A 27,875-nucleotide genomic window follows, 5' to 3' on the forward strand; every position below is an offset into this window, starting at 1 on the left:
ACCGCACTGTCGGAGGGGCAGTACTGAGGGAGCGCCGCACTGTCGGAGGGGCAGTACTGAGGGAGCGCCGCACTGTCGGAGGGGCAGTACTGAGGGAGCGCCGCACTGTCGGAGGGGCAGTACTGAGGGAGCGCCGCACTGTCGGAGGGGCGGTACTGAGGGAGCGCCGCACTGTCAGAGGGGCAGTACTGAGGGCGTGCTGCACTGTCAGAGGGGCAGTACTGAGGGCGTGCTGCACTGTCGGAGGGGCAGTACTGAGGGAGCGCCGCACTGTCAGAGGGGCAGTACTGAGGGAGCGCTGCACTATCGGAGGGGCAGTACTGAGGGAGCGATGCACTGTCGGAGAGGCAGTACTGAGGGAGCGATGCACTGTCGGAGGGGCAGTACTGAGGGAGCGCCGCACTGTCGGAGGGGCAGTACTGAGGGAGCACCGCACTGTCGGAGGGGCAGTACTGAGGGAACGCCGCACTGTCGGAGGGGCGGTACTGAGGGAGCGCCGCACTGTCGGAGGGGCGGTACTGAGGGAGCGCCGCACTGTCAGAGGGGCAGTACTGAGGGAGCGATGCACTGTCGGAGGGGCAGTACTGAGGGAGCGATGCACTGTCGGAGGGGCAGTACTGAGGGAGCGATGCACTGTCGGAGGGGCAGTACTGAGGGAGCGATGCACTGTCGGAGGGGCAGTACTGAGAGAGCGATGCACTGTTGGAGGGGCAGTACTGAGGGCATGCTGCACTGTCGGAGGGGCGGTACTGAGGGAGCGCCGCACTGTCGGAGGGGCGGTACTGAGGGAGCGCCGCACTGTCAGAGGGGCAGTACTGAGGGAGCGATGCACTGTCGGAGGGGCAGTACTGAGGGAGCGATGCACTGTCGGAGGGGCAGTACTGAGGGAGCGATGCACTGTCGGAGGGGCAGTACTGAGGGAGCGATGCACTGTCGGAGGGGCAGTACTGAGGGCGTGCTGCACTGTCGGAGGGGCAGTACTGAGGGAGCGATGCACTGTCGGAGGGGCAGTACTGAGGGAGCGATGCACTGTCGGAGGGGCAGTACTGAGAGAGCGATGCACTGTTGGAGGGGCAGTACTGAGGGCGTGCTGCACTGTCGGAGGGGCAGTACTGAGGGAGCGATGCACTGTCGGAGGGGCAGTACTGAGGGAGCGATGCACTGTCGGAGGGGAAGTACTGAGGGAGCGATGCACTGCCGGAGGTGTCGTATTTCGGATGAGACGTTAAACCAAGGCCCCCGTCTGCCCTCTCAGGTGGACGTAAAAGATCCCACGGCTAGTATTGGAAGAAGAGCAGGGGAGTTCTCCCCGGTGTCTTGGGGCCCAATATTTATCCCTCAACCAACATAACAAAAAAACAGATGATCTGGTCATTATCACATTGCTGTTTGTGGGAGCTTGCTGTGCACAAATTGGCTGCCGCGTTTCCTACATTGCAACAGTGACTCAGTTCAAAAAGTACTTCATTGGCTGTAAAGCGCTTTGGGACTCCCGGTGGTCGTGAAAGGCGCTATATAAATGCAAATTCTTTCTTTCTTTCTGTCTTGCTACCTTCAGGGATCTGTGGAGTCTTTAATAATACACATATATATATATCAAGAAAATCGGTGTTGATGGGGAACAGCACTGTGTCCAGTGGGGCAGGTTGAGAGAAGGAAGTGGGAGGCAGAAAAACTACAACTCCCAGCAGGCTCGGCGGGGGCCCGGCGCCTGCGCGTTGGCGGATGACGTAATGCGAATGCGGTGACGCAGGCGGCGGGCGCGGCGGGCCAATGGGAGGGCGCGGCGGCGGGGGTCACGTGGTGTGGGCGGGGAGAGGTTACATTGTGTCAGCGCGGGGCCGGCTGCAGTGCAACATTGAGCGAGAAGAGGCCCGGCTTTCCAGCACCCCGGGGCTGCTGCAGGTGGCCGCACACCTGGAGCGGCTGCACACCTGGAGCCTCAGCACAGACACCGAGTGTGCCTGGACCACAGCCACCACCAGCCGGACAGAGACAGACAGACAGACAGAGAGAGAGGGAGCTGCCCTCCTCCACCTGGGTGTGGAAGGATCGCCAGCTTTACCCCAGCTCCAGGATCATCCCCCCCCGCCAACCTACCCCACTGGACCCAGGACAACCGCCCCCCCCCCCCCCCAGTCCCCTTTCTGGCATCGCCAACAGCCGCAAATTCCCAGCTACAGGACCTGGGAACACCAAGCTAATCCAGCTAGAGGACTTGGGAGCACTGAGCTATTCCCAGCTACAGGATTTGGGAACGTTGAGCTGATTCCAGCTACAGGACCTGGGAACGTTGAGCTGATCCCAGCAACAGGACCTGGGAATACCGAGCTAATCCAGCTACAGGACCTGGGAGTGCTGAGCTATTCCCAGCTGCTGGATTTGGGAATACCGAGCTAATCCAGCTAGAGGACTTGGGAGCACTGAGCTATTCCCAGCTACAGGATTGGGAGCATTGAGCTGATCCCAGCTACAGGATTGGGAATACCAAGCTAATCCAACGACAGGACTGGGAATACCAAGCCGATCCTAACTACAGGACCTGGAACACCGAGCTAACCCCAGCCACAAAGCAGACTATTCCCAATTCTGGAGCCCAGTGCAAGGATTGGCACCAGCCAGCTGCCGAGAATCGTGACGGCGATTCCCGAGACCAGACCAATCCCAGTTACCGAGCCCAGCGCCAGGATTGGTAGGCCCAGCCACAGGGAATAGTGGTGGCGGGAGCCGTGGAGACTGGGACCCCACTCGCACACCGGAAAGGAAAGTGGGACTCGCAGGAGGTATTGGAGCTCCAGTCGCAGGCAGGGATCCTGCAGCGAATCTTGGGAACAGCAAGAATACTGGGACAAATCCTGGGAAAAGTAAAGGGAGCAACGTCTAGGGGGAAAGTTTTGGCTGCAGACAGGGAATACTCGCCAGGGCAGATTGGAAATCTCGACGGAAACATTCCCAAACTGTGAATAAATCCCAACAAGGAAAAAAGAACCCTGGCAATGAGGAATATTGCGGGATGAGGACTGAATTTTAGAAATTTCTTGGAATTTTTGGATTTCTCTGAATTTGGGAAAGTCGTAATTTTATGAGGACAGGAGATCGCTGGTGATTTCCCGCGGGAGGAGGAGGCAGCGGGGCGTACTGGAGGCCGGTGTTCTGGAATTTCAAAAGTCGTCCCCTTCCCCACCCCCCCCCCAGCCCCCAATCCATTTTATTCTCCTGAAGCCGGGAATGGGATCGGTCAGGGAGTAAGCGGCCAGCCCCAAGCCCGGCTTTTCCCTCCTCCCCGCCCCCCACCCCCCCCAGAGCGGTGAGAGGCAGAGACTGACCGGCTTCCCTCGCCCCCTGCCCCCCCCCCACCCCTCCTCGTTGTATGCACTTCACCATGGAGCCCAAGGTGACCTCGCCGGTGACTGCAGCGGAGAAGGTGGACGGCTTCAGCCGCAAGTCTGTGCGTCGGGCCCGCCAGAGGAGATCGCACGGCTCTTCCCAGTTTAGGTACCAGAGCAGCCAGGTGGAGCTCACGCCATTACCCCTCCTGAAAGGTAAGTGTGTTCAAGCAGCCTCACGCCCTCTGTCTCTCTTGTCTCTCCCTCCCTGGAATGCCACAGTGTCAGCTGTGGCTCAGTGGGTAGCACACTCGCCTCCGAGTCAGAGGGTTGTGGGTTCAAGTCCCACTCCAGGGACTTGAGCACATAAAGCTAGGCTGACACTCCCAGTGCAGTGCTGAGGGAGCGCCGCACTGTGGGAGGGGCAGTGCTGAGGGAGCGCCGCACTGTGGGAGGGGCAGTGCTGAGGGAGCGCCGCACTGTGGGAGGGGCAGTGCTGAGGGAGCGCCGCACTGTGGGAGGGGCAGTGCTGAGGGAGCGCCGCACTGTGGGAGGGGCAGTACTGAGGGAGCGCCGCACTGTCGGGGGGGGCAGTGCTGAGGGAGCGCCGCACTGTGGGAGGGGCAGTACTGAGGGAGCGCCGCACTGTGGGAGGGGCAGTGCTGAGGGAGCGCCGCACTGTGGGAGGGGCAGTGCTGAGGGAGCGCCGCACTGTGGGAGGGGCAGTGCTGAGGGAGCGCCGCACTGTGGGAGGGGCAGTGCTGAGGGAGCGCCGCACTGTGGGAGGGGCAGTGCTGAGGGAGCGCCGCACTGTGGGAGGGGCAGTGCTGAGGGAGCGCCGCACTGTGGGAGGGGCAGTGCTGAGGGAGCGCCGCACTGTGGGAGGGGCAGTGCTGAGGGAGCGCCGCACTGTGGGAGGGGCAGTGCTGAGGGAGCGCCGCACTGTGGGAGGGGCAGTGCTGAGGGAGTGTCGGAGGGGCGGTGCTGAGGGAGCGCCGCACTGTCGGAGGGGCGGTGCTGAGGGAGCGCCGCACTGTCGGAGGGGCGGTGCTGAGGGAGCGCCGCACTGTCGGAGGGGCGGTACTGAGGGAGCGCCGCACTGTCGGAGGGGCGGTACTGAGGAGCGCCGCACTGTCGGAGGGGCGGTACTGAGGGAGCGCCGCACTGTCGGAGGGGCGGTACTGAGGGAGCGCCGCACTGTCGGAGGGGCGGTACTGAGGGAGCGCCGCACTGTCGGAGGGGCGGTACTGAGGGAGCGCCGCACTGTCGGAGGGGCGGTACTGAGGGAGCGCCGCACTGTCGGAGGGGCAGTACTGAGGGAGCGCTGCACTGTCGGAGGTACCGTCTTTCGGATGAGACATTAAACCGCGGCCCTGTCTGCTCTCTCAGGTGGATGTTAAAGATCCCATGACACTAATTCGAAGAAGAGTAGGGGAGTTATCCCCGGTGTCCTGGAGCCGATATTTATCCCTCAATCAACATCGCTAAAAACAGATGACCTGGTCATCATCACATTGCTGTTTCACAGAATCACACAGAAACCCCACAGTGCAGATAGAGGCCATTTCGGCCCATCGAGCCTGCACCGACACACATCCCACCCGATCCCCGTAACTCCACGTATTTAATCCCCTTAACACTAAGGGTCAATTTATCATAGCCAATCAACCTAACCCGCACATCTTTTGGACTGTGGGAGGAAACCGGAGCACCCGGAGGAAACCCACGCAAACACAGGGAGAATGTGCAAACTCCACACAGACAGTCACCCGAGGCCGGATTCGAACCCGGGTCCCTGGCGCTGTGAGGCAACAGTGCTAACCACTATGCCACCGGGCTGCCCTGTTTGTGGGATCTTGCTGTGCGCAAATTGACTGCCGCGTTTCCTACATTACATTTCAGAAGTACTTCATTGGCTGTAAAGCGCTTTGAGACGTTCAGTGGTCGTGAAAGGGGCTGTAGAAATGTACGTCTTTTTTCTCATCTCATCCACCCATCCAGCAAAGCTATGACACTTTTTCCCACCACAGACGCTCACGCTCTCTCCATCAATAACAACAACAACAATGTGCATTTATTCAGCGCCATTAATGTCCGAAGGTGCTTCACAGGAGTGTAATCGGACTACAATTTGACACCGCGCCACATAAGGAAATATTAGGGCAGGCTTGGTCACAGAGGTGGGTTTTAAGGAGCGTCTTAAAGGAGGAAAGAGAGGTAGCGAGGCGGAGAGGTTTAGGGAGGGAATTCCAGAGCTTCGGGCCCAGGCAGCTGAAGGCACGGCCGCCAATGATGCAGCGATTAAAATCGGATGCGCAAGAGGCCAGAATTGGTCGGGTTGGTCAGATGGGCGGAAAAGTGGCAAATGGAATTTAACCCTGAAAAGTGCGAGGTGATGCATTTTGGACGGACAAATAAGGCAAGGGAATACACAATGAGTGGTAGGACCCTAGGAAGTACAGAGGGTCAGAGGGACCTTGGTGTACATGTACATAGATCCCTGAAGGCAGCGGAACAGGTAGATAAGGTGGTTAAAAAGGCATATGGGATACTTGCCTTCATTAGCCGAGGCATAGAATATAAGAGCAGGGAGGTTATGATGGAGCTGTACAAAACGCTGGTGAGGCCACAGCTGGAGTACTGTGTGCAGTTCTGGTCGCCTCACTATAGGAAGGAGGTGATTGCTTTGGAGAGGGTGCAGAGAAGATTCACCAGGATGTTACCTGGGATGGAGCGCCTCAGCTATGAAGAAAGGCTAAACAGGCTGGGGTTGTTTTCCTTGGAGCAAAGCAGGCTGAGGGGGGACCTGATTGAGGTGTGCAAAATGATGAGGGGCATAGATAGGGTAGATAAAGAGGAACTTTTCCCCTTAGTAGGGGGGTCAATAACAAGGGGGCATAGATTCAGGGTAAGGGGCAGGAGATTTAGAGGGGATTTGAAGAGGAACTTTTTCACCCAGAGGGTGGTTGGAATCTGGAACTCACTGCCTGAAAGGGTGGTAGAGGCAGGAACCCTCACAACATTCAAGAAGCATTTGGATGAGCACTTGAAATGCCATTGCATACAAAGCTATGGACCAAATGCTGGAAAATGGGATTAGACTGGACAGGGATTGATGGCGCAGACACGATGGGCCGAAGGGCCTCTTTCTGTGCTGTAAAACTCTATGACTCTAATTGGAGGAGCGCAGCGATCTGTGAGGTTGTGGGGCTGGAGGAGGTTACAGAGATAGGGAGAGGTTGAGGCCATGGAGATGGCCTCTCTTTCTGTCCCTCTCTGCTTCTTATGATTCTTCACCTCTTTCTTATTAACTGTACATGTTCTTTTTCTCTTCCACACCTGACCTGTTCTGACGGTTGTTACCGTGAGCTTGTGTCTGCCCCTCTCCCTCCCTACCAAAACCTTCCCGTCCCACATCCTGAGGCCAAGGGCCCAGAGAGAGCAGCATGGGGCGGTGTGACTGGGCCCTGCTGCACACTATCCGGAGCCTTGATGGTCGTGGGGAGGGCAAGGATGTTCTTGCCTGTTCTTACCATAGAAACATAGAAGATAGGAGCAGGAGTAGGCCATTCAGCCCCTCGAGCCTGCTCCGCCATTTAATGAGGTCATGGCTGATCATCCAAATTCAGTACCCTGTCCCTGCCTTCTCCCCATATCCCTTGATCCCTTTAGCCTTAAGAAATATATCTAACTCCTTCTTGAATATATTTAATGAATTGGCCTCAACTGCCTTGTGTGGTAGAGAATTCCACAGGTTCACCACTCTCTGGGTGAAGAAATCCCTCCTCATCTCAGTCCTAAATGGCTTACCCCTTATCCTTAGACTGTGTCTCCTGGTTCTGGACTCCCCCGCCATCGGGAACATCCTTCCTGCATCTAGTCCGTCTAGTCCTGTTAGAATTTTATAAGCTTCAATGAGACCCCCTCTCATTCTTCTAAACTCCGGCGAGTATAAGCCCAATCGACCCAATCTCTCCTCATAGGTCATTCCTGCCATCCCAGGTATCGGCCTGGTGAATCTTCGCTGCACACTCTGATTAATCTGTGCTAATCAAAGGATGCAGCGAGCGACTGAGATGACTCCCAAGTTTTGGGTCAATGAATTCAGAAGCGAGGCGGGGGCGTCGGAGTCAAACCGTCACTAGAAGAGCATCGTAAGGGGGGGTGGGGGGGGGGGGGCGCGGTCCATATTAACAGGAACGTAGGGACCCGAGGTGGGAATAGATAGCTTATGACGTGCTGAAAGAGCAATGCCAGTCCTGCCTTGATCTGGTAGATGCAGCACTGGTGGGCGGGTGTCCATCCCTGTGGGGCTTTGCCTGTACCCTGTGTGTCTTTAACCCAATAATATGGGCATCAGTTGGCAATTGCATGTTGTGAGCAATGTTCCCGTTAAGCCGGGTAGCCGCGAAGTCATCTGCAGGCCCCTCAACGGCTTTCACGTTGGTGCTACCGGGCATTCGCTGAGATTTGAACGGGCCCGCGCACTGGAGGAGGCAGGCCGCGCAAGGAGGCAGCGCAGCGCACAGAGCACGTCGGTTGTGAGCGCCTCCAATTTAAATGGCTTCTCGTGTCTTCGAACCCCTCCGCCCCTATCTCTGTTGCTCCAATTCTGGCCTCTTGCAAATCCACTCCATTTCCTTTCATCACACCATTGGCGGCCGTGCCTTCAGCTGCCTGGGCCCTAAGCTCTGGAATTCAATTCAATTCAATTCAAATCGCTTTATTGGCATGACAAGTTACATCTTATGTTGCCAAAGCATCGAAAAACATTCATGCTTGTACATAAAAATACAGATCTATCCATACAGTGTATAAACAGATATATCCCTGAGTGTATAAATATACATTCATATATTTTATATATACTCTTCTTATATTTAGTGGTTCCCTCCCTAAACCTCTCCGCCTCTCTCCTCCTTTTAAAATGCTCCTTAAAACCGACCTCTTTGACCCAGCTTTTGGTCACCATAATATCTCCTTATGTGGCTCGGTGTCCAGTTTTGTTTGATAACGCTCCTGTGAAGCGCCTTGGGACGTTCTGCTACGTTAAATGCGCTGTATGAATACAAGATGTTGTTGTGACGCTGCTGTTTTTAAAAAAAAAAAAAAAAGTGGAGTATTTTTGGCCAAAGTTTAAGGATTTCCTCTCTGTGTTTCTTAGATTAAAAACTGCTTTTAAATAGAAATCACCCTCAAGTGACTCCTGCAACTGCGTGCTGGAAGATTAGCCTCTATCCTTCTGATTCTGCGTATGGTACGTCGGAAGGTAGTCGCTCCAATGCCAGTTGATCCGGATACACAGTGTTTGTAATCACTGAACATGGCCAGGCCTTGGAACGCCAGGCGATTCCACAATGTCGTCGCCCAATCCGAAGAGTTCGAGCATGGGCAACACTGGCCTGACACCACAGCTGGCCATTGGCGTGCCCCTTGTGTGTGCGTCTTGTGGAGCTGGCTGGTTGTCCGGGTCAAGTTCCTCAGTCTCGCAGGGTGACTTGCATCGAGTCTACGGCACAGAAACAGGCCATTCGGCCCAACCGCTCCGTGCCGGTGTTTCTGCTCCACACCAGCCTCCTCCCACCCCTCTTCATCTTACCCCATCAACATATCCTTCTAATCCTTTCTCCCTCATGTGTTTATCCAGCTTCCTCCTAAATGCATCTATACTATTCGCCTCAACCACTCCCTGTGGTAGCGAGTTCCACATTCTCACCACTCTCTGGGTAAAGAAGTTTCTCCTGAATTCCCTGTTGGATTTATTAGTGACTATCTTACATTCATGACCCCTAGTTCTGGTCCATCCCACAAGTGGAAAAATCTTCCCTACATCTACCCTGTCGAACCCTTTCATAATTTTAAAGACTTCTATCAGGTCACCCCTCAGCCTTCTCTTTACTAGAGAAAAGAGCCCCAGCCTGTTCAATCTTTCCTGATCGGTATAAACTCTCAGTCCTGGTATCATCCTTGTGAATCTATTTTTGCACCTTCTTCAGTTCCTCTATCCTTTTTGTAATTTGGAAACTGTGCACAGTCTAAGTGTGTGACACTCAGGCTAGGTATGACTAGCCTGTAAGAATCGGGCGGTTACTCCCTTTCCAAGAAGCTTGTTGTTTAATCATTGCTCGCAGATCTTTCAAACATTGGCAGGAATTTGACCGTGTGACCTGTTTGTCAAACTCCTCCATGATTTGGTTCACAGCCACTGTGTTGGTTGAAGAGATTGCTGTTGCTGTTTGTTTGTGAGTGGTTCTGGGAATAAACCAGTTTGAACATAAGAACTAGGAGCAGGAGTCAGCCATTCGGCCCCTCGAGCTTGCTCCGCCATTCAGTAAGATCATGGTTGATCTTCTACCTCATCTCCACTTTCCTGCACTATTCCCATATCCCTTGACTCCCTTAGTACCCAAAATCTATCGATCTCAGTCTTGAATATACTCAACGACTGAGCCTCCACAGCCCTCTGGGGTAGAGAATTCCAAAGATTCACCACCCTCTGAGTGAAGAAATTCCTCCTCATCTCAGTCCTAAATGGCCGACCCCTTATCCTGAGACTGTGACCCCTGGTTCTAGACTCCCCAGCCAGGGGGAAACATCCTCCCTGCATCTACCCTGTAAGAATTTTGTATGTTTCAACGAGATCACCTCTCATTCTTCTAAACGCTAGAGAATATAGGCCTAGTCTACTCAATCTCTCCTCATAGGACAATCCCCCCATCCCAGGAATCAGTCTGGTGAACCTTCGTTGCACTCCCTCTATGGCAAGTATATCCTTCCTTAGAAACAGAGAAGATAGAAGCAGTAGTAGGCCATTCGGCCCCTGGAGCCTGCTCCGCCATTTAATGAGATCATGGCTGATCATCCAAACTCAGTACCCTGTCCCTGCTTTCTCCCCATATCCCTTGATCCCTTTAGCCTTAAGAAATATATCTAACTCCTTCTTGAATATATTTAATGCATTGGACTCAACTGCCTTGTGTGGTAGAGAATTCCACAGGTTCACCACTCTCTGGGTGAAGAAATTCCTCCTCATCTCAGTCCTAAATGGCTTACCCCTTATCCTTAGACTGTGACCCTTGGTTCTGGACTCAATCTCTCTTCATACGTCATTCCTGCCATCCCAGGTATCGGTCTGGTGAATCTTCGCTGCACTCCCTCCATGGCAAGAACGTCCTTCCTCAGATAAGGCGACCAAAACTGCACACAATACTCAAGGTGTGGTCTCACCAAGACCCTGTACAACTGCAGCAAGACGTCTTTACTCTTGTACTCAAATCCTCTTGTAATAAGTTTGGTTGCGTGGGCTGTATTGGAAGTGCCTGGTGTGACTGGCATTAACCGTCTCCTGGAATGTTGAGTGGTGTAGATCCTGACGGGAACAAACTGTTAAATCCCAGGATCCCCCGTAGGTTTGATTTTTATATGAATAGAGGCAAGGAAGTTATGCTCAACCTTCATCAATCACTGCTTGGGCCCCAGCTTAAGTATTGTGTCCAATTCTGGGCACCACACTTTAGGAAGGATGTCAAGGCCTTGGAGAGGGTGCAGAGGAGATTTACCAGAATAATTCCAGGGATGAGGGACTTCAGTTACGTGGAGAGATTAGAGAAGCTGGGATCGTTCTCCTTAGAGCAGAGAAGGTTATGGGGAGATTTAATAGAGGTGTTCAAAATTGTGAAGGGTTTTGGAGTAAATAAGGAGAGACTGTTTCCACTGGCAGGAGGGTTGGTAACCAGAGGGCACAGATTTAAGATAATTGGCAAAAATAAGAGGAGAGACGAGGAGAATGTTTTTACGCAGCGTGTTGTGATCTGGAACGCGCTACTTGAAAGGGCGGTGGGAGCAGATTCAATAGTAACTTTCAAAAGGGGAATTGGATAAATACTTGAAAAGGAGAAATGTGCAGGGCTGTGGGGAAAGAGCAGGGGGGGAGTGGGACTAATTGGAGAGCTCTTTCAAAGAGCCGGCATAGGCACGATGGGCCAAATGGCCTCCTCCTGTGCTGTATCATTCTATGAAACTGATCTACGGTTCGAGCCCAGGAGAAATCGATCCCAGACACTGGCATCTTGATGCTGTGCATAGATACATAGAAGATAGGAGCAGGAGTAGGCCATTCGGCCCTTCGAGCCTGCTCCGCCATTCAATGAGATCATGGCTGATCATCCAAATTTAGTACCCTGTCCCTGCCTTCTCCCCATATCCCTTGATCCCTTTAGCCTTAAGAAATATATCCAACTCTTTCTTGAATATACTTAATGAACTGGCCTCCACCGCCCTCTGTGGCAGAGAATTCCACAGGTTCACCACTCTCTGGGTGAAGAATTTCCTCCTCATTTCAGTCCTAAATGGCTTGCCCCTTATCCTTAGACTATGACCCCTGGTTCTGGACTCCCCGGCCATCAGAAACATCCTTCCTGCATCTAGTCTGTCCAGGCCTGACAGAATTTTATACGTTTCGATAAGTGACCGTATAGCTCGCAGTCCAGTACTGCTCTCGGACTGGGGTCTTTCTGAGACGCAGCGTGTTCAGTGCATGGTGAAGATGCTGGTGTTGTTTCTGCTGCACGGTCTCCACCGGCTGATGGCCTTGTGTTCGTGTGACACCACACTGCACCGCTCTGACCTATCCCCTATAATCCCTCCGTGTCCTCCCTATCTTTGTAATCTCCTCCAGCCCTACAAACCTCCCCCACCCCCCAACCTGAGATCTCTGCGCTCCTCTAATTCTGGCCTCTTGAGCATCCCCCGATTTCCATCGCTCCACCATTGGCGGCTGTGCCTTCAGCCGCCTGGGCCCTGAGCTCTGGAATTCCCTCCCTAAACCTCTCCGCCTCCTTCTTTAAGATCCTCCTTAAAACCGACCTCTTTGACCAAGCTTTTGGTCACCTGTCCTAATATCTCCTTATGTGGCTCGGTGTCAATTTTGTTTGATAACATTCCTCTGAAGCGTTTGGGACGTTTTACTACATTAAAGGCGCAATATAAATACAAATTGTTGTACTAAACATTAGTTGATCAGTTAGCACACTGGGTGAAGTTTTGACCGCCATTATAAAAGGGGTGTTAAAGACATAGAGAGCGTACAGTGTAGATTCATCAGGATAGTACCAGGGATGGGAGTCTGCAGTTATGAGGAGAGACTTGAGATACTGGGACTGTTCCCACTAGAGCAGAGATGGTTCAGAGGAGATTTAATAGAGATTTTTTAAATGATGAATGGTTTTGATGGGATGAACAGGGAAAGATTATTGCCTCAGTTTGGGGAGTCAGTGACGAGGGATCATCAGTTTAGAATTCTCACTGAGAGTGAGGAGAGAGGTTAGAGGAACTTGCTTTACACAGAGGGCTGTTGGAGCACGGAATGATTTGTGACAGACACTGGGTGAGGCAGAGACCATTACCAGAGGAAAATACAGGACTTCGGAGAGAGCGGGGCAGTGGGGTTAGTTTGGGGTTGATACAGGGCTATGAGGAGAGAGCGGGGCACTGAGATTAGTTTGGGATTGATACAGGGCTATGGGGAGAGAACGGGGCAGTGGGATTAGTTTGGGGTTGATACAGGGCTATGAGGAGAGAGCGGGGCACTGAGATTAGTTTGGGATTGATACAGGGCTATGGGGAGAGAGCGGGGCAGTGGGATTAGTTTGGGATTGATACAGGGCTATGGGGAGAGAACGGGGCAGTGGGATTAGTTTGGGATTGATACAGGACTATGGGGAGAGAGCAGATAGTGGGATTAGTTTGGGATTGATACAGGACTATGGGGAGAGAGCAGATAGTGGGATTAGTTTGGGATTGATACAGGGCTATGGTGGGAGAGAGAGCGGGGCAGTGGGATTAGTTTGGGATTGATACAGATCTATGGGGAGGAGAGTGTGGCAGTGGGATTAGTTTGGGATTGATACAGGCCTTTGGGGAGAGAGCGGGGCAGTGGGATTAGTTTGGATTTGATACAGGGCTATGGGGAGAGAGCGGGGCAGTGGGCTTAGTTTGAGATTGAGACAGGGCTATGGGGAGAGAGCAGGGCAGTGGGATTAGTTTGAGATTGAGACAGGGCTATGGGGAGAGAGCGGGGCAGTGGGATTAGTTTGGATTTGATACAGGACTATGGGGAGAGAGCGGGGCAGTGGGCTTAGTTTGAGATTGAGACAGGGCTAAGGGGAGAGAGCGGGGCAGTGGGATTAGTTTGGGATTGATACAGGCCTTTGGGGAGAGAGCGGGGCAGTGGGATTAGTTTGGGATTGATACAGGCCTTTGGGGAGAGAGCGGGGCAGTGGGATTAGTTTGAGATTGAGACAGGGCTAAGGGGAGAGAGCGGGGCAGTGGAATTAGTTTGGGATTGATACAGGGCTATGGGGAGAGGGTGGGGCAGTGGGATTTCTTTGGGATTGATACAGGGCTATGGGGAGAGAGCGAAGCAGTGAGATTAGTTTGGGATTGATATAGGGCTATGGGGAGAGAGCGGGGCAGTGGGATTAATTTGGGATTGATACAGATCTATGGGGAGAGAGCAGGGCAGTGGGATTAGTTTGGGATTGATACAGGGCTATGGGGAGAGAGCAGGGCAGTGGGATTAGTTTGGGATTGATACAGGGCTATGGGGAGAGAGCGGGGCAGTGGGCTTTGTTTGGGATTGCTATGGGGCGAGAGCGGGGCAGTGGGATTAGTTTGGGATTGATACAGGACTATGGGGAGAGGGTGGGGCAGTGGGATTTCTTTGGGATTGATACAGGGCTATGGGGAGAGAGCGGGGCAGTGGGCTTTGTTTGGGATTGATACAGGGCTATGGGGAGAGAGCGGGGCAGTGGGATTAGTTTGGGATTGATACAGGCCTTTGGGGAGAGAGCGGGGCAGTGGGATTAGTTTGAGATTGAGACAGGGCTAAGGGGAGAGAGCGGGGCAGTGGGATTAGTTTGGATTTGATACAGGGCTATGGCAGGAGAGCCCGGCAGCAGAATCAGTTTGGATTGATGCAGGGCTATGGGATTGGTTTGGGATTGATACAGATCTATGGGGAGGAGAGTGTGGCAGTGGAATTAGTTTGGGATTGATACAGGGCTATGGGGAGAGGGTGGGGCAGTGGGATTTCTTTGGGATTGATACAGGGCTATGGGGAGAGAGCGAAGCAGTGAGATTAGTTTGGGATTGATATAGGGCTATGGGGAGAGAGCGGGGCAGTGGGATTAATTTGGGATTGATACAGATCTATGGGGAGAGAGCAGGGCAGTGGGATTAGTTTGGGATTGATACAGGGCTATGGGGAGAGAGCAGGGCAGTGGGATTAGTTTGGGATTGATACAGGGCTATGGGGAGAGAGCAGGGCAGTGGGATTAGTTTGGGATTGATACAGGGCTATGGGGAGAGAGCGGGGCAGTGGGATTAGTTTGGGATTGATACAGGGCTATGGGGAGAGAGCGGGGCAGTGGGCTTTGTTTGGGATTGCTATGGGGCGAGAGCGGGGCAGTGGGATTAGTTTGGGATTGATACAGGACTATGGGGAGAGGGTGGGGCAGTGGGATTTCTTTGGGATTGATACAGGGCTATGGGGAGAGAGCGGGGCAGTGGGCTTTGTTTGGGATTGATACAGGGCTATGGGGAGAGAGCGGGGCAGTGGGATTAGTTTGGGATTGATACAGGGCTATGGGGAGAGAGCGGGGCAGTGGGATTAGTTTGGGATTGATACAGGGCTATGGGGAGAGAGCGGGGCAGTGGGCTTTGTTTGGGATTGATACGGGGCTATGGGACGAGAGTGGGGTAGTGGCATTACTTTGGGATTGATACAGGGCTCTTGAGAGAGAGTGGGGCAGTGGGAATAGTTTGGGATTGGTCAAGCTGGGAACCGGCACAGATCCCTTTTTCCTATCTCTAAGTTGTGCAGTCAGCTGCGGTTTCTGGGCAGCAGGTGACTGCGTGCAGCTGACCTACATTGCGCTCCCATTATTTACTGAGTTATTTATCTTCCTTCTTTCCATTAGTGCAGCACAGCTCGCGCTCACTTCCAATTTCTTATCTCTAAAACACTCCTGCGGGTGACCACAGATCCTGTGGGCAACCAGCTGAGACCCCACTCCGGTTGAATGTGTTGACTGTGTCACTATTATCTCCTGTAGGCTGGGGCCAGCCCTACCCCAGGCACTCCTACAGCCTCTACACTGTCGCATCTGTGTGGCTCAGTGGGGAGTACTCTCGCCTCTGAGTCCGAAGGTCGTGGGTTCGAGCCCCACTCCCGAGACTTGAGCACAAAAATCTGAGGGAGTGATTTAATAGAGGTGTACAAGATTTTTTTTTTTTTTATTCTTTTATGGGATCAGGGCGTCGCTGGCAAGGCCCAGCATTTATTGCCCATCCCTAGTTGCCCTTGAGAAGGTGGTGGTGAGCCGCCGCCTTGAACCGCTGCAGTCCGTGTGGTGATGGTACTCCCACAGAGCTGTTAGGGAGGGAGTTCCAGGATTTTGACCCAGCGACAATGAAGGATCGGCAATATACTTCTAAGTCAGGATGGTGAGTGACTTGGAGGGGAACTTGGAGGTGGTGGTGTTCCCATGCGTCTGCTGCCTTTGTCCTAGGTGGAAGAGGTCGCGGGTTTGGGAGGTGCTGCCGAAGAAGCCTTGGCGAGTTGCTGCAGTGCATCTTGTAGCTGGTACACACTGCAGCCACGGTGCGCCGGTGGTGGAGGGAGTGAATGTTTAAGGTGGTGGATGGGGTGCCAATCAAGCGGGTTGCTTTGTCCTGGATGGTGTCGAGCTTCTTGAGTGTTGTTGGAGCTGCACTCATCCAGGCAAGTGGAGAGTATTCCATCACACTCCTGACTTGTGCTTTGTAGATGGTGGAAAGGCTTTGGGGAGTCAGGAGGTGAGACACTCGCCGCAGAATACCTAGCCTCTGGCCTGCTCTTGTTGCCACAGTATTCATGTGGCTGGTCCAGTTAAGTTTCTGGTTAATGGTGACCCCCAGGATGTTGATGGTGGGGGATTTGGCGATGGTAATGCCGTTGAATGTCAAGGGGAGGTGGTTATACTCTCGCTTGTTGGAGATAGTCATTGCCTGGCACTTCTGTGGCGCGAATGTTACCTGCCACTTATCAGCCCAAGCCTGAACGTCATCCAGGTCTTGTTGCATGCAAACATGGACTGCTTCATTATCTGTGGAGTTGTGAATAGCACTGAACATTGTGCAGTCATCAGCGAACATCCCCATTTCTGACTTTATGTTGGAGGGAAGGTCATTGATGAAGCAGCTGAAGATGGTTGGGCCTAGGACACTGCCCTGAGGAACTCCTGCAGCGATGTCCTGGGGCTGTGATGATTGACCTTCAACCACCACAACCATCTTCCTTTGTGCTAGGTATGACTCCAGCCAGTGGAGCGTTTTCCCCCTGATTCCCCTTGATTTCAGTTGTACTAGGGCTCCTTGATGCCAGACTCGGTTAAATGCTGCCTTGATGTCGAGGGCAGTCACTCTCACCTCACCTCTGGAATTCAGCTCCATGTTTGGACCAAGGCTGTAATGAGATCGGGAGCTGAGTGGTCTTGGCAGAACCCAAACTGGGCATCAGTGAGCAGGTTATTGGTGAGTAAGTGCCGCTTGATACCACTGTCGATGACACCTTCCATCACTTTGCTGATGATTGAGAGTAGACTGATGGGGTGGTAATTGGCCGGGTTGGATTTGTCCTGCTTTTTGTGGACAGAACATACCTGGGCAGTTTTCCACATTGTCGGATAGATGCCAGTGTTGTAGCTGCACTGGAACAGCTTGGCTCGAGGCGCGGCTAGTTCTGGAGCACAAGTCGGGATGTTGTCGGGGCCCATAGCCTTTGCTGTATCCAGTGCGCTCAGCCGTTTCTTGATATCACGTGGAGTGAATAGAATTGGCTGAAGACTGGTTTCTGTGATGGTGGGGACCTCGGGAGTAGGCCGATATGGATCATCCACTCTGCACTTGTGGCTGAAGTTGGTTGCAAACGCTTCAGCCTTGTCTTTTGCACTCACGTGCTGGGCACCACCATCATTGAGGATGGGGATATTCATGGAGCCTCCTCCTCCAGTTAGTTGTTTAATAGTCCACCACCATTCACGACTGGATGTGGCAGGACTGCAGAGCTTTGATCTGATCCGTTGATTGTGGGGTCGCTTAGCCTTCTCTATAGCATGCTGCTACCGCTTTTTAGCATGCATGTAGTCCTGTGTTGCAGCTTCCCCAGGTTGGCACCTTATTTTTAGGTACGCCTGGTGCTGCTCCTGGCATGCTCTTCTACACTCCTTGTTGAACCACGGTTGGTCCCCTGGCTTGGTGGTAATGGTAGAGTGAGGGATATGCAGGGCCATGAGGTTACAGATTGTGGTGGAATACAATTCTGCTGCTGGGTTTGGATAGGCTAGACGGGGAAAGGCTGTTCCCACTAGTTAATGATACAAGGACTAGGGGACACAGATTTAAGGTTTTGGGCAAGAGATACAGGGGGGATGTGAGGAAAAACTTTTTTACGCAGCGAGTGGTGAGGACCTGGAACTCGCTGCCGACGGAAGTGGTGGAAGCGGAGACACTGAATGTTTTCACGGGGAGACTGGATAGGCACTTGAGGGAAATAAACTTGCAGGGCTACAGGGATAGAGCGGGGGAATGGGACTGACAGGATCGCTCCACAGAGAGCCGGCACGGACTCGATGGGCCAAATGGCTTCCTTCTGTGCCGTTATGACTCTATGGCCGAAAAATTCGGCTGATTTGTGCCTCCCGTTAACGCCCTAATGGGGCGCAAAGCAACTATTGGCTGGGCGCGTCGCTGCCAACGCCCCCCGCAAAATTTGGCGGGAGATTAGCGGCGCTGGTAACCATTAGCGCCCCGTGGCGCTGTGCCGCCAGCGATGACGTCATCGCCCCGGCCGCAATCTTCGGTAGCACCCCCGACTTACCGCCGGACGCTATGTCCAACGGGGTCGGGGGGGGCCTACCTGCGGCTGGGGCAGCACAAATTAAAGGGTTGGTGCTGGGCGTTCCTTTTTGTTGCTGGCCGCCTGCCAGCACCTGCCCCCTCTGCAGCCCACCCGCGGAGTGCTGGCTGCGCTCCGTGAGCTCGGCACCTCTCAAGAGTCCCATCAAACACTCTACACTGTCCTATCAAACACTCCCAGGGCAGGTACAGCACGGGTTAGATACTGAGTAAAGCTCCCTCTGCACTGTCCCATCAAACACTCCCAGGGCAGGTACAGCATGGGTTAGATACAGAGTAAAGCTCCCTCTACACTGTCCCATCAAACACTCCCAGGGCAGGTACAGCACGGGTTAGATACTGAGTAAAGCTCCCTCTACACTGTCCCATCACACACTCCCAGGGCAGGTACAGACAACAGTGATTGCTCTCTCTCTCTTCCCCCCTTTCTGTGGCCTAGCTGAATACTATGGGCAGTTTTTCTCTGCTCTTGCTCCCCCTTTTCCCGACACTGCCGAAAGACAGGACCCTGCAGACAGGGGCCCTTCCGCCCCGTCGGTGTGGGTTTTAGCGCAAGTTGTGGCTTCCTGTGATTTTAATTCCGTGAGAGGAAGGTCCCTCCTGGCAGCTCCCGCCTCACTCGCAGTGACACTCTCTTTTATTTTTGGAAGCTGTTGCTGAGGCCCCAGCTGTCGTATGTGTCAGATTCAGGTTAGTGTCGCCCTGAATATTCAGCTCTAACCTAGGAGGTGTTTCTGTCTGCTCGACTGCCTGGTGAGCGCAGCCCCGGTCAGACCCCCCTGTGGGAGTGCACGGCAGCGCTGGAAGTTCCGGGACTCGCATACTGTGCAACCTCTGAACTCCGGAACCCGCAGAGTGACGCTACGATGCCGTGCGAGGTGGCGATGGTGGGTTGGCAGGCGAGGTGGCGCGGAGCTGGATCTTCGTGATTGAGGATAAGCTGAGAGTTATTTCTGGGTCATTACCAACCAGTTATCTTAACATCTGTGGTAGGGAAAAGTTTACAGTCTGTAAAGAGGAGAGTACCAGGTATAGAGTCAGCACAGAAGGAGGTCATTCGGCCCATCGAGTCTGCGCCAGCTCTTTCAAAGAGCAATCTAATCAGTCCCACTCCCCCGCTCTTTCCCCATATCCCTGCAATTTTTTTCTCCTTCAAGTATTTATCCAATTCCCTTTTGAAGGCTACTATTGAATCTGTATCCACCGCCCTATCAGGCAGTGAATTCCAGATCACAACAACTCGCTGCGTGAATAAGTTTTTCCTCATGTCGCCTCTGGCTCTTTCCAATCACTTTAAACCTGTGTCCTCTGGTTATCGACCCTTCAGCCACTAGAAACAGTTTCTCTTTATTTACTCTATCTGAACCCCTGATGATTTTAAACACCTCTATCAAATCTCCCCTTAACCTTCTCTACTCCAAGGAGAACAACCCCAGCTTCTCCAGTCTATCCACATAACTGAAGTCCCTCATCCCTGGGACCATTCTGGTCAATCTCCTCTTAGCCTTCTCTGCTCCATGGAGAACAACCCCCGTTTCTCCAGTCTCTCCACACAATTGAAACCCCTCATCCCTGGGACCATTCTGGTCAATCTCCTCTTAGCCTTCTCTGCTCCATGGAGAACAACCCCAGTTTCTCCAGTCTCTCCACGTAACTGAAGTTCCTCATCCCTGGGACCATTCTGGTCAATCTCCTCTTAGCCTTCTCTGCTCCATGGAGAACAACCCCAGCTTCTCCAGTCTATCCACATAAGTGTAATTCCTCATCCCTGGAACCATTCTAGTAAATCTCTTCTGCACCCTCTCCAAAGCCTTCATGTCCTTCCTAAAGATTAGTGCCCAGAATTGGACACACTACTCCAGCTGGGGCCGAACTAGTGTTTTATAAAGGTTTAGCATAATTTCCTGGCCTTTGTGTACTCTGCCTCTATTTATAAAGCCCAAGATTCCATCTGCTTTATTAACTGCTTTGTTAACCTTCAATGATTTGTACACAAACACCCCCAGATCTCTCTGTTCTAGCACCCCTGTAAAATTGTACCATTTCGCTTATATTGTCTCATTCTTTCTACCTAAAAGTATCACCTCACACTTTTTTCTGCTTTGAATGTCATTTGCCATGTGTCTGCCCATTCCACCAGCCTGTCTGTGTTCTCTTGAAGTCTATTACTGTACTAACTTCCTCGTAACAACAACAACTTGTATTTATATAGCGCCTTTAACGTAGTAAAACGTCCCAAGGTGCTGCACGGGAGTGTTGTAAGACAAAAAATTTGACACCGAGCCACATAAGGATAAATTAGGGCAGGTGACCAAAAGCTTGGCCAAAGAGGTCGGTTTTAAGGAGCGTCTTAAAGGAGGAAAGAGAGGCGGAGAGGTTTAGGGAGGGAATTCCAGAGCTTAGGGCCCAGGCAACAGAAGGCACGGCCGCCAATGGTTGAGCGATTTATAATCGGGGGATGGACAGGAGGCCAGAATTGGAGGAGCGCACTTCCAAGTTTCATGTCGTCTGCAGATTCTAAATTGTGCGCTGGACCCCCAAGTCCAAGAAATCTAGATAAAGAGAAACTAGTTGGAAGTAACCACTACGGATTTCAAAACGGGCGATCGTGCTCAACAAACCTCTCTCAATTCTTTGAGGATGTAAGTAGACTTGGTGGATGGGGGGAATGCGGTGGATGTGGTGTACATGGACTTTAGGAAAGCTTTTGACAAGGTATCACACAGGAGATTATTAGAGAAGATTAAGGGGGAGGTTAGCAAACTAGATTAAAAAATGTTTAGAAGAGAGAGGAAAGAGAGTTGGAGCTGAGGGCAGTTTGAGTGTTTGGAAGTGTGTAGTGGTGTCCCACAGGGTTCAGTTCTGGGGCCACTTCCGTTCCTAGAAGCATAGAAAGCAGGAGTCGGCCATTCAGCCCTTCGAACCTGCTCCGCCATTCAATATGATCATGGCTGATCCTCTATCTCAATACCATATTCCCGCTCTCTCCCCATACCCCTTGATGCCTTTTGTGTCTAGAAATCTATCTATCTCCTTGTTAAATATATTCAGTGACTTGGCCTCCACAGCCTCCTGTGGTAGAGAATTCCACAGGGTCACCACCCTCTGAGTGAAGAAATTTCTCCTCATCTCAGTCCTAAATGTCCTACCCTGTACCCTGAGACTGTGACCTCTTGTTCCAGACCCCCCAGCCAGGGGAAACATCCTCCCTGCGTCCAGTCTGTCTAGCCCTGTCAGAATTTTATACGTTTCAATGAGATCCCCTCTCATTCTTCCAAACACTAGTGAATACAGGCCTCGTCGACCCAATCTCTCCTCATACTCATCACTGTGTATACATCAATGATTTGGATCTAGAAGGATTGGTGTAAAAATTTGCAGGTATGGTTGCTGCTTTAGAAGACTGAAGGGATGATGATTTGAAAGTTGCAGATGGAATTCAATGTCAGTAAGAGTGAGGTGATGCATATTGGTAAAACATAACATCAGTAATTATACTCTGAAGCAGAGAGATTTGGGGGGAAAGGATGTTAAAGGCAGCATCTCGGGTTGATCAGGCGATATTTATAAAAAAAAAGCTAATGGAATTCTAGGTTTAATCACAAGAGACGTGCCTAAAAATGAGGTGCCAACCTGGGGAAGCTGCAACGCAGGACTACATGCTATAGACAGGGCTAAGCGATCCCACAATCAACGGATCAGATCAAAGCTCTGCAGTCCTGCCACATCCAGTCGTGAATGGTGGTGGACCATTAAACAACTAACTGGAGGAGGAGGCTCCATGAATATCCGCATCTTCAATGATGGTGGAGCCCAGCATGTAAGTGCAAAAGACAAGGCTGAAGCGTTTGCAGCCAACTTCAGCCAGAAGTGCCGAGTGGATGATCCAAATCGGCCTACTCCAGAGATCCCCACCATCACAGAAGCCAACCTTCAGCCAGTTCGATTCGCTGCACGTGATATCGAGAAATGGCTGAGCGCACTGGATACAGCCAAGGCTATGGGCCCCAACACCATCCCTGCTATCGTGCTGAAGACTTGTGCTCCAGAACTAGCCGCGCCTCTAGCCAAGCTGTTCCAGTACAGCTATAACACTGGCATCTATCCGACAATGTGGAAAACTGCCCAGGTATGCCCTGTCCACAAAAAGCAGGACAAACCCAGTCCGGCCAATTACCGCCCCATCAGTCTACTCCCAATCATTAGCAAAGTGATGGAAGGTGTCATCGGCAGTGCTATCAAGCGGCACTTACTCACCAATAACCAGCTCATTGATGCCCAGTTTGGGTTCCGCCAAGACCACTTTGCTCCCGACCTCATTACAGCCTTGGACAAAGGAGCTGAATTCCAGAGGTGAGGTGAGAGTGACTGCCTTGACATCAAGGCAGCATTTGACTGAGTGTGGTATCAAGGAGCCCTAGTAAAACTGAAGTCAATGGGAATCGGGGGGAAAATGCTCCACTGGCTGGAGCACAAAGGAAGATGGTTGTGGTGGTTGAAGGTCAATTATCACAGCACCAGGACATCGCTGCAGGAGTTCCTCAGGGCAGTGTCCTAGGCCCAACCATCTTCAGCTGCTTCATCAATGACCGTTCCTCCAACATAAGGTCAGCAATGGGGATGTTCGCTGATGACTGCACAATGTTCAGTGCTATTCACAACTCCACAGATAATGAAGCAGTCCATGCCCGCATGGAACAAGACCTGGACAACGTTCAGGCTTGGGCTGATAAGTGGCAGGCAACATTCGCGCCACAGAAGTGCCAGGCGATGACTATCTCCAACAAGCGAGAGTCTAACCACCTCCCCTTGACATTCAATGGCATTACCATCGCCGAATGCCCCACTATCAACATCTTGGGGGTCACCATTGACCAGAAACTTAACTGGACCAGCCACATAAATACTGTGGCAACAAGAGCAGGTCAGAGGCTGGGTATTCTGTGGCAAGTGTCTCACCTCCCGACGACTCAAAGCCTTTCCACCATCTACAAAGCACAAGTAAGGAGTGTGATGGAATACTCTCCACTTGCCAGGATGAGTGCAGCTCCAACAACACTCAAGAAGCTTGACACCATTCAGGACAAAGCAGCCCGCTTGATCGGCCCCCCATCCACCACCTTAAACATTCATTCCCTCCACCACCGGTGTACCGTGGCTGCAGTGAGTACCATCTACAAGAGGAACTGCAGCAACTCGCCAAGGCTTCTTTGGCAGCACCTCCCAAAGCTGCGATCTCTTCCACCTGGAAGGACAAGGGCAGCATGCGCATGGGAACACCACCACCTCCAAGTTCCCCTCCCAGTCACACACCATCCTAACTTAGAAATATATCGGCCGATCCTTCATCGTCGCTGGGTCAAAATCCTGGAACTCCCTCCCTAATAGCACTGTGGGAGCACCTTCACCACATGGACTGCAGCGGTTCAAGAAGGAGGCTCACCACCACCTTCTCAAGGGCAACTAGGGATGGGCAATAAATGCTGGGCCTTGCCAACGACACCCTCATCCCATAAACTAATTGAAAAAAAATAGAAGCTGAGGGAATGATGACCCTTAAAAAGATCTCAGTTGGAGTAGTGTGGGCAATTTCGGGCTCCACGCTAGAGGAAGGATATTGAAGCTTTAGAGAGGGAGGGGCACCGAGTCACTGGGATGGTGGGCCACCGCGGGGAGGTCCCAATCACGGCCCAGGAGAGAGAGGGAAAGTTCAGGCCAACAGGCGCTCGCGGTGGTGACGTTACCTTCGCGCCCCAGTGAGGAGCAGTGACTTCGTGGTTCAGAGCCTGAGACTGCGGTGACTTCCCCCCCCCCCCCCACCCCAATTGGGTAAAAAGAAAGTCTTGCATTTCAGTGTTTCACCACCTCGGGACATCCCAAAGCACTTCGCAGCCAATGAAGTACTTTTTTTGAACAGTGCAGCTCTCCCTCAGTACTGCCCCTCCGACAGTGCGGCGCTCCCTCAGTACTGCCCCTCTGACAGTGCGGCGCTCCCTCCGTACTGCCCCTCCGACAGTGCGGCGCTCCCTCAGTACTGCCCCTCCGACAGTGCGGCGCTCCCTCAGTACTGCCCCTCCGACAGTGCAGTTCTCCCTCAGTACTGCCCCTCCGACAGTGCGGGGCTCCCTCAGTACTGCCCCTCCGACAGTGCAGTTCTCCCTCAGTACTGCCCCTCCGACAGTGCGGCGCTCCCTCAGTACTGCCCCTCTGACAGTGCGGCGCTCCCTCCGTACTGCCCCTCCGACAGTGCGGCGCTCCCTCAGTACTGCCCCTCCGACAGTGCAGTTCTCCCTCAGTACTGCCCCTCCGACAGTGCGGGGCTCCCTCAGTACTGCCCCTCCGACAGTGCAGTTCTCCCTCAGTACTGCCCCTCCGACAGTGCAGTTCTCCCTCAGTACTGCCCCTCCGACAGTGCAGTTCTCCCTCAGTACTGCCCCTCCGACAGTGCGGCGCTCCCTCAGTACTGCACTGGGAGTGTCGGCCTGGATTATGGGCTCAAGTCTCTGGAGTGGGGCTCGAACCCACGGCCTTCTGACTCAGGCGAGTGCAACTGACCAAGCCAAGCTGACACCTGGGGTATTCCTGCCATCAGGGACCATTTTAATATCCGACACACATTATGTTGGTTTTGTTCTGTCTCTCCCCGTCTCTTTAAATGCTGATTACTGGTGATGTCACAGTGGGGGTGGGGGGGGGTGGGTGGGTATTGAAGGAGTTACTGACCCCGCCAGCGATTTGAATGGTCGGTGGAGAGACCGTTACTGAGCCAAGGGCTCTTGACATCAGCTCCAAATGTTGATATCGGGGTTAACTTGCTGCTGCGGCTCGGGTCAATGCTGGTGTCTTCAGCAGGCTGCTGCTAAACCATGTCTCGTTAACATCGCCACCTCACCTTTTAAATTGACACTTGCTCCATGAAACACCAAGTAAGACCAGAGCAGTTCACGCTGTCACTGGATGCAGACTCCCCCCCCCACCACCCCCCCCCTTACCCACCTCTCCATCTCTGAGATGCTTGCGGGAGATTCAGCTGACGTGAAGGGAGGTGAGACTCGAGTGGTGTAAGAATGAAAGATGTTTTTACACAGAATTCACAGCACAGAAACAGGCCATTCGGCCCAACTGGTCCGTGCCGGTGTGTTTGCCCCACACGAGCGTCCTCCCACTCCTCTTCATCTCACCCCATCAGCATATCCTTCTATTCCTTTCTCCCTCGTGTTTAAATGCATCTACGCTATTCGCCTCCACCACTCCCTGTGGGAGCGAGTTCCACATTCTCACCACTCTCTGGCTAAAGAAGTTTCTCCTGAATTCCCTGTTGGATTTCTTGGTGGCGATCTTATATTGATGGCCTCTAGTTCTGCTCTTCCCCACAAGCAGAAACACTCTCTGTATCCACTCTATCAAAACCTTTCATCATTTTAAAGACCTCTCTTAGGTCACCCCTTAGCCTTCTCTCTTCAAGAGAAAAGAGGCCCAGCCTGTTCATCCTTTCCTGATAGGTATACCCTCGCATTTCTGGTATCATCCTTGTAAATCTTCTCTGCACCCTCTCCAGTGCCTCTGGAACGCCAGGATTTCTAGGGGGCAGGGTGAAATTCCCCAAGAAAAATTGGAGGATTGCTCATCTCCCGCTACTCCTCCTCCTCCCCCACCCCGTGACTAACCAGTCGACGGAATCACGGAGCTGTACAGCTTTGCAATGTGCGATTTCTGAGAATGTAAGTTTGTTAGCGGGCTGTTGGGTACCAAGTTAGAACCGACCACTCCTGCTGCCATTTCCTTCGGTCAGTATCCTTATACTGTCCAAGTTCCCGTCTAGACTCCAAGCTGATCAATGATCAACAATTTAATCTTGCATCTCTGTGCCCTTCCTGTCAACCTTTTCCATCATAAATTATGTCCTCATTTTATAATGGAAGCTCCCTATGTTATGCTCCAGTTAGATCTCCCGCCAATGACTAACCCGCAACTCCGTCACTGGCACAGGGGTGTAATTATAGTATGACCGGTTTATTTAAGGCATAGTGAAAATGTACAGCTGAAGACTGGAACCCTTGTCTATTTCAGCCTCAAACACTCATGGACCTGGTACAGCTTGTGTTTGATGGGACAGTGTAGAGGAAGCTTTACTCTGTATCTAGCCCGTGCTGTACCTGCCCTGGGAGTGTTTGATGGGACAGTGTAGAGGGAACTTTACTCTGTATCTAACCTGTGCTGTACCTGCCCTGGGAGTGTTTGATGGGACAGTGTAGAGGGAACTTTACTCTGTATCTAACCCGTGCTGTACCTGCCCTGGGAGTGTTTGATGGGACAGAGGGTAGAGGGAGCTTTACTCTGTATCTAACCCGTGCTGTACCTGCCCTGGGAGTGTTTGATGGGACAGTGTAGAGGGAGCTTTACTCTGTATCTAACCCGTGCTGTACCTGCCCTGGGAGTGTTTGATGGGGCAGTGTAGAGGGAGCTTTACTCTGTATCTAACCCGTGCTGTACCTGCCCTGGGAGTGTTTGATGGGGCAGTGTAGAGGGAGCTTTACTCTGTATATAACCCGTGCTGTTTTGGTACCTGCCCTGAATCACAGTCCAAGCAATTAGTACATTCAGTTCAATACGAACTCCCAAATTCTCCTGAAATATGTAGATGAGACTCCAGCTTCTAATCAAACGCCTCATTTAGAAGAGAACCCGTGTGTAAAATGTGAATATTTGAACAGTTCAAGCTGACTCGCCACAGCCTGTGGGAGTCTAGGACCGACCAATCGTGCGATGAGTCTGACCAGCCCCAATAACGGGGCCTTTCCACAGGGCCTCCGTCCATCCTGCGCTCCCCCAGCCCAGAAGGGATGCTGACGCTTGCCGTGCCTAGGGGTTGCATGATGGCTGGGAGCCTTGATGAGTGTTTAGCAAGCTGCCCTTCACCTCCTCCCCTGTCAGTGCGGAGTCCCACCAGGATCGGGGTGAAGGAAAGGGGAGATAGTGACACAGGAGGGGGGTGTAACCCCACGCGCCCCAATCCCGCCCACCAGTGCACCCAGAACAGGGTATTCTATTCTCTTCAATTCTCCAGCCCAGACTCGCTGGGTGTGACCCACTTTCGAACACTGCATAAATTGTATGAACTGTATTTATATAAATAAAATCCCTTCAAACAGGGGACGGTGCTGGGTGTTAACCCCTTGCTGACCAAGCAGCCTCGTTTGTAGGTTTGTAGTTTTGAAGAAGGGTTCGACCCGAAACGTCAACTCAAATTTCTCTCCACGGATGTTGCCTGACCTGCTGAGTTTTTCCAGCATTTTCTGTTGTTATTTCTCGTTTGTAGATTGTTGGATGCTGAACACGTCATCCTCACCTCATTAATGCTTAAACTAGTGAGCAGTTTAAGACTAGAATTCGTCGGATCTCCTCCCAATGGTGGAAATCACTCCCGATGATGCCCCGCACAAGTGTCCTGTTCACCCCTTCCCAGAATGGGCATATAATTGGCAAATGAAGTTCAACACAGATAAATGTGAGGTATTACATTTTGGTAGGAAGAATAGGGAGGTCACTTATTACTTGGAGGGTGCGAGTCTAGGTGGGGTAGAGGAACAAAGG

General features: G+C 52.5%; 1 protein-coding gene across 1 annotated transcript in view; it reads left to right on the forward strand.

Annotated features, from left to right (window-relative positions):
• Positions 1 to 1,814: 1,814 nt before the first annotated feature.
• The window catches only part of LOC147092805 (serine/threonine-protein phosphatase 2A 56 kDa regulatory subunit beta isoform-like), a 59,424-nt gene continuing 33,363 nt past the window's right edge, over positions 1,815 to 27,875 (forward strand). The window contains exon 1 of the mRNA XM_085975689.1: positions 1,815 to 3,542. Coding sequence (XP_085831815.1) covers positions 3,371 to 3,542 — 172 coding nt within the window. The 5' untranslated portion in view covers positions 1,815 to 3,370. The remainder of the gene's footprint in view (positions 3,543 to 27,875) is intronic.

The sequence above is a fragment of the Somniosus microcephalus genome, unplaced genomic scaffold (genome assembly GCF_052327205.1).
Source record: "Somniosus microcephalus isolate GS21.2 unplaced genomic scaffold, FLI_Smic_1.0 unresolved_chr2, whole genome shotgun sequence".
NCBI lineage: Eukaryota > Metazoa > Chordata > Chondrichthyes > Squaliformes > Somniosidae > Somniosus > Somniosus microcephalus.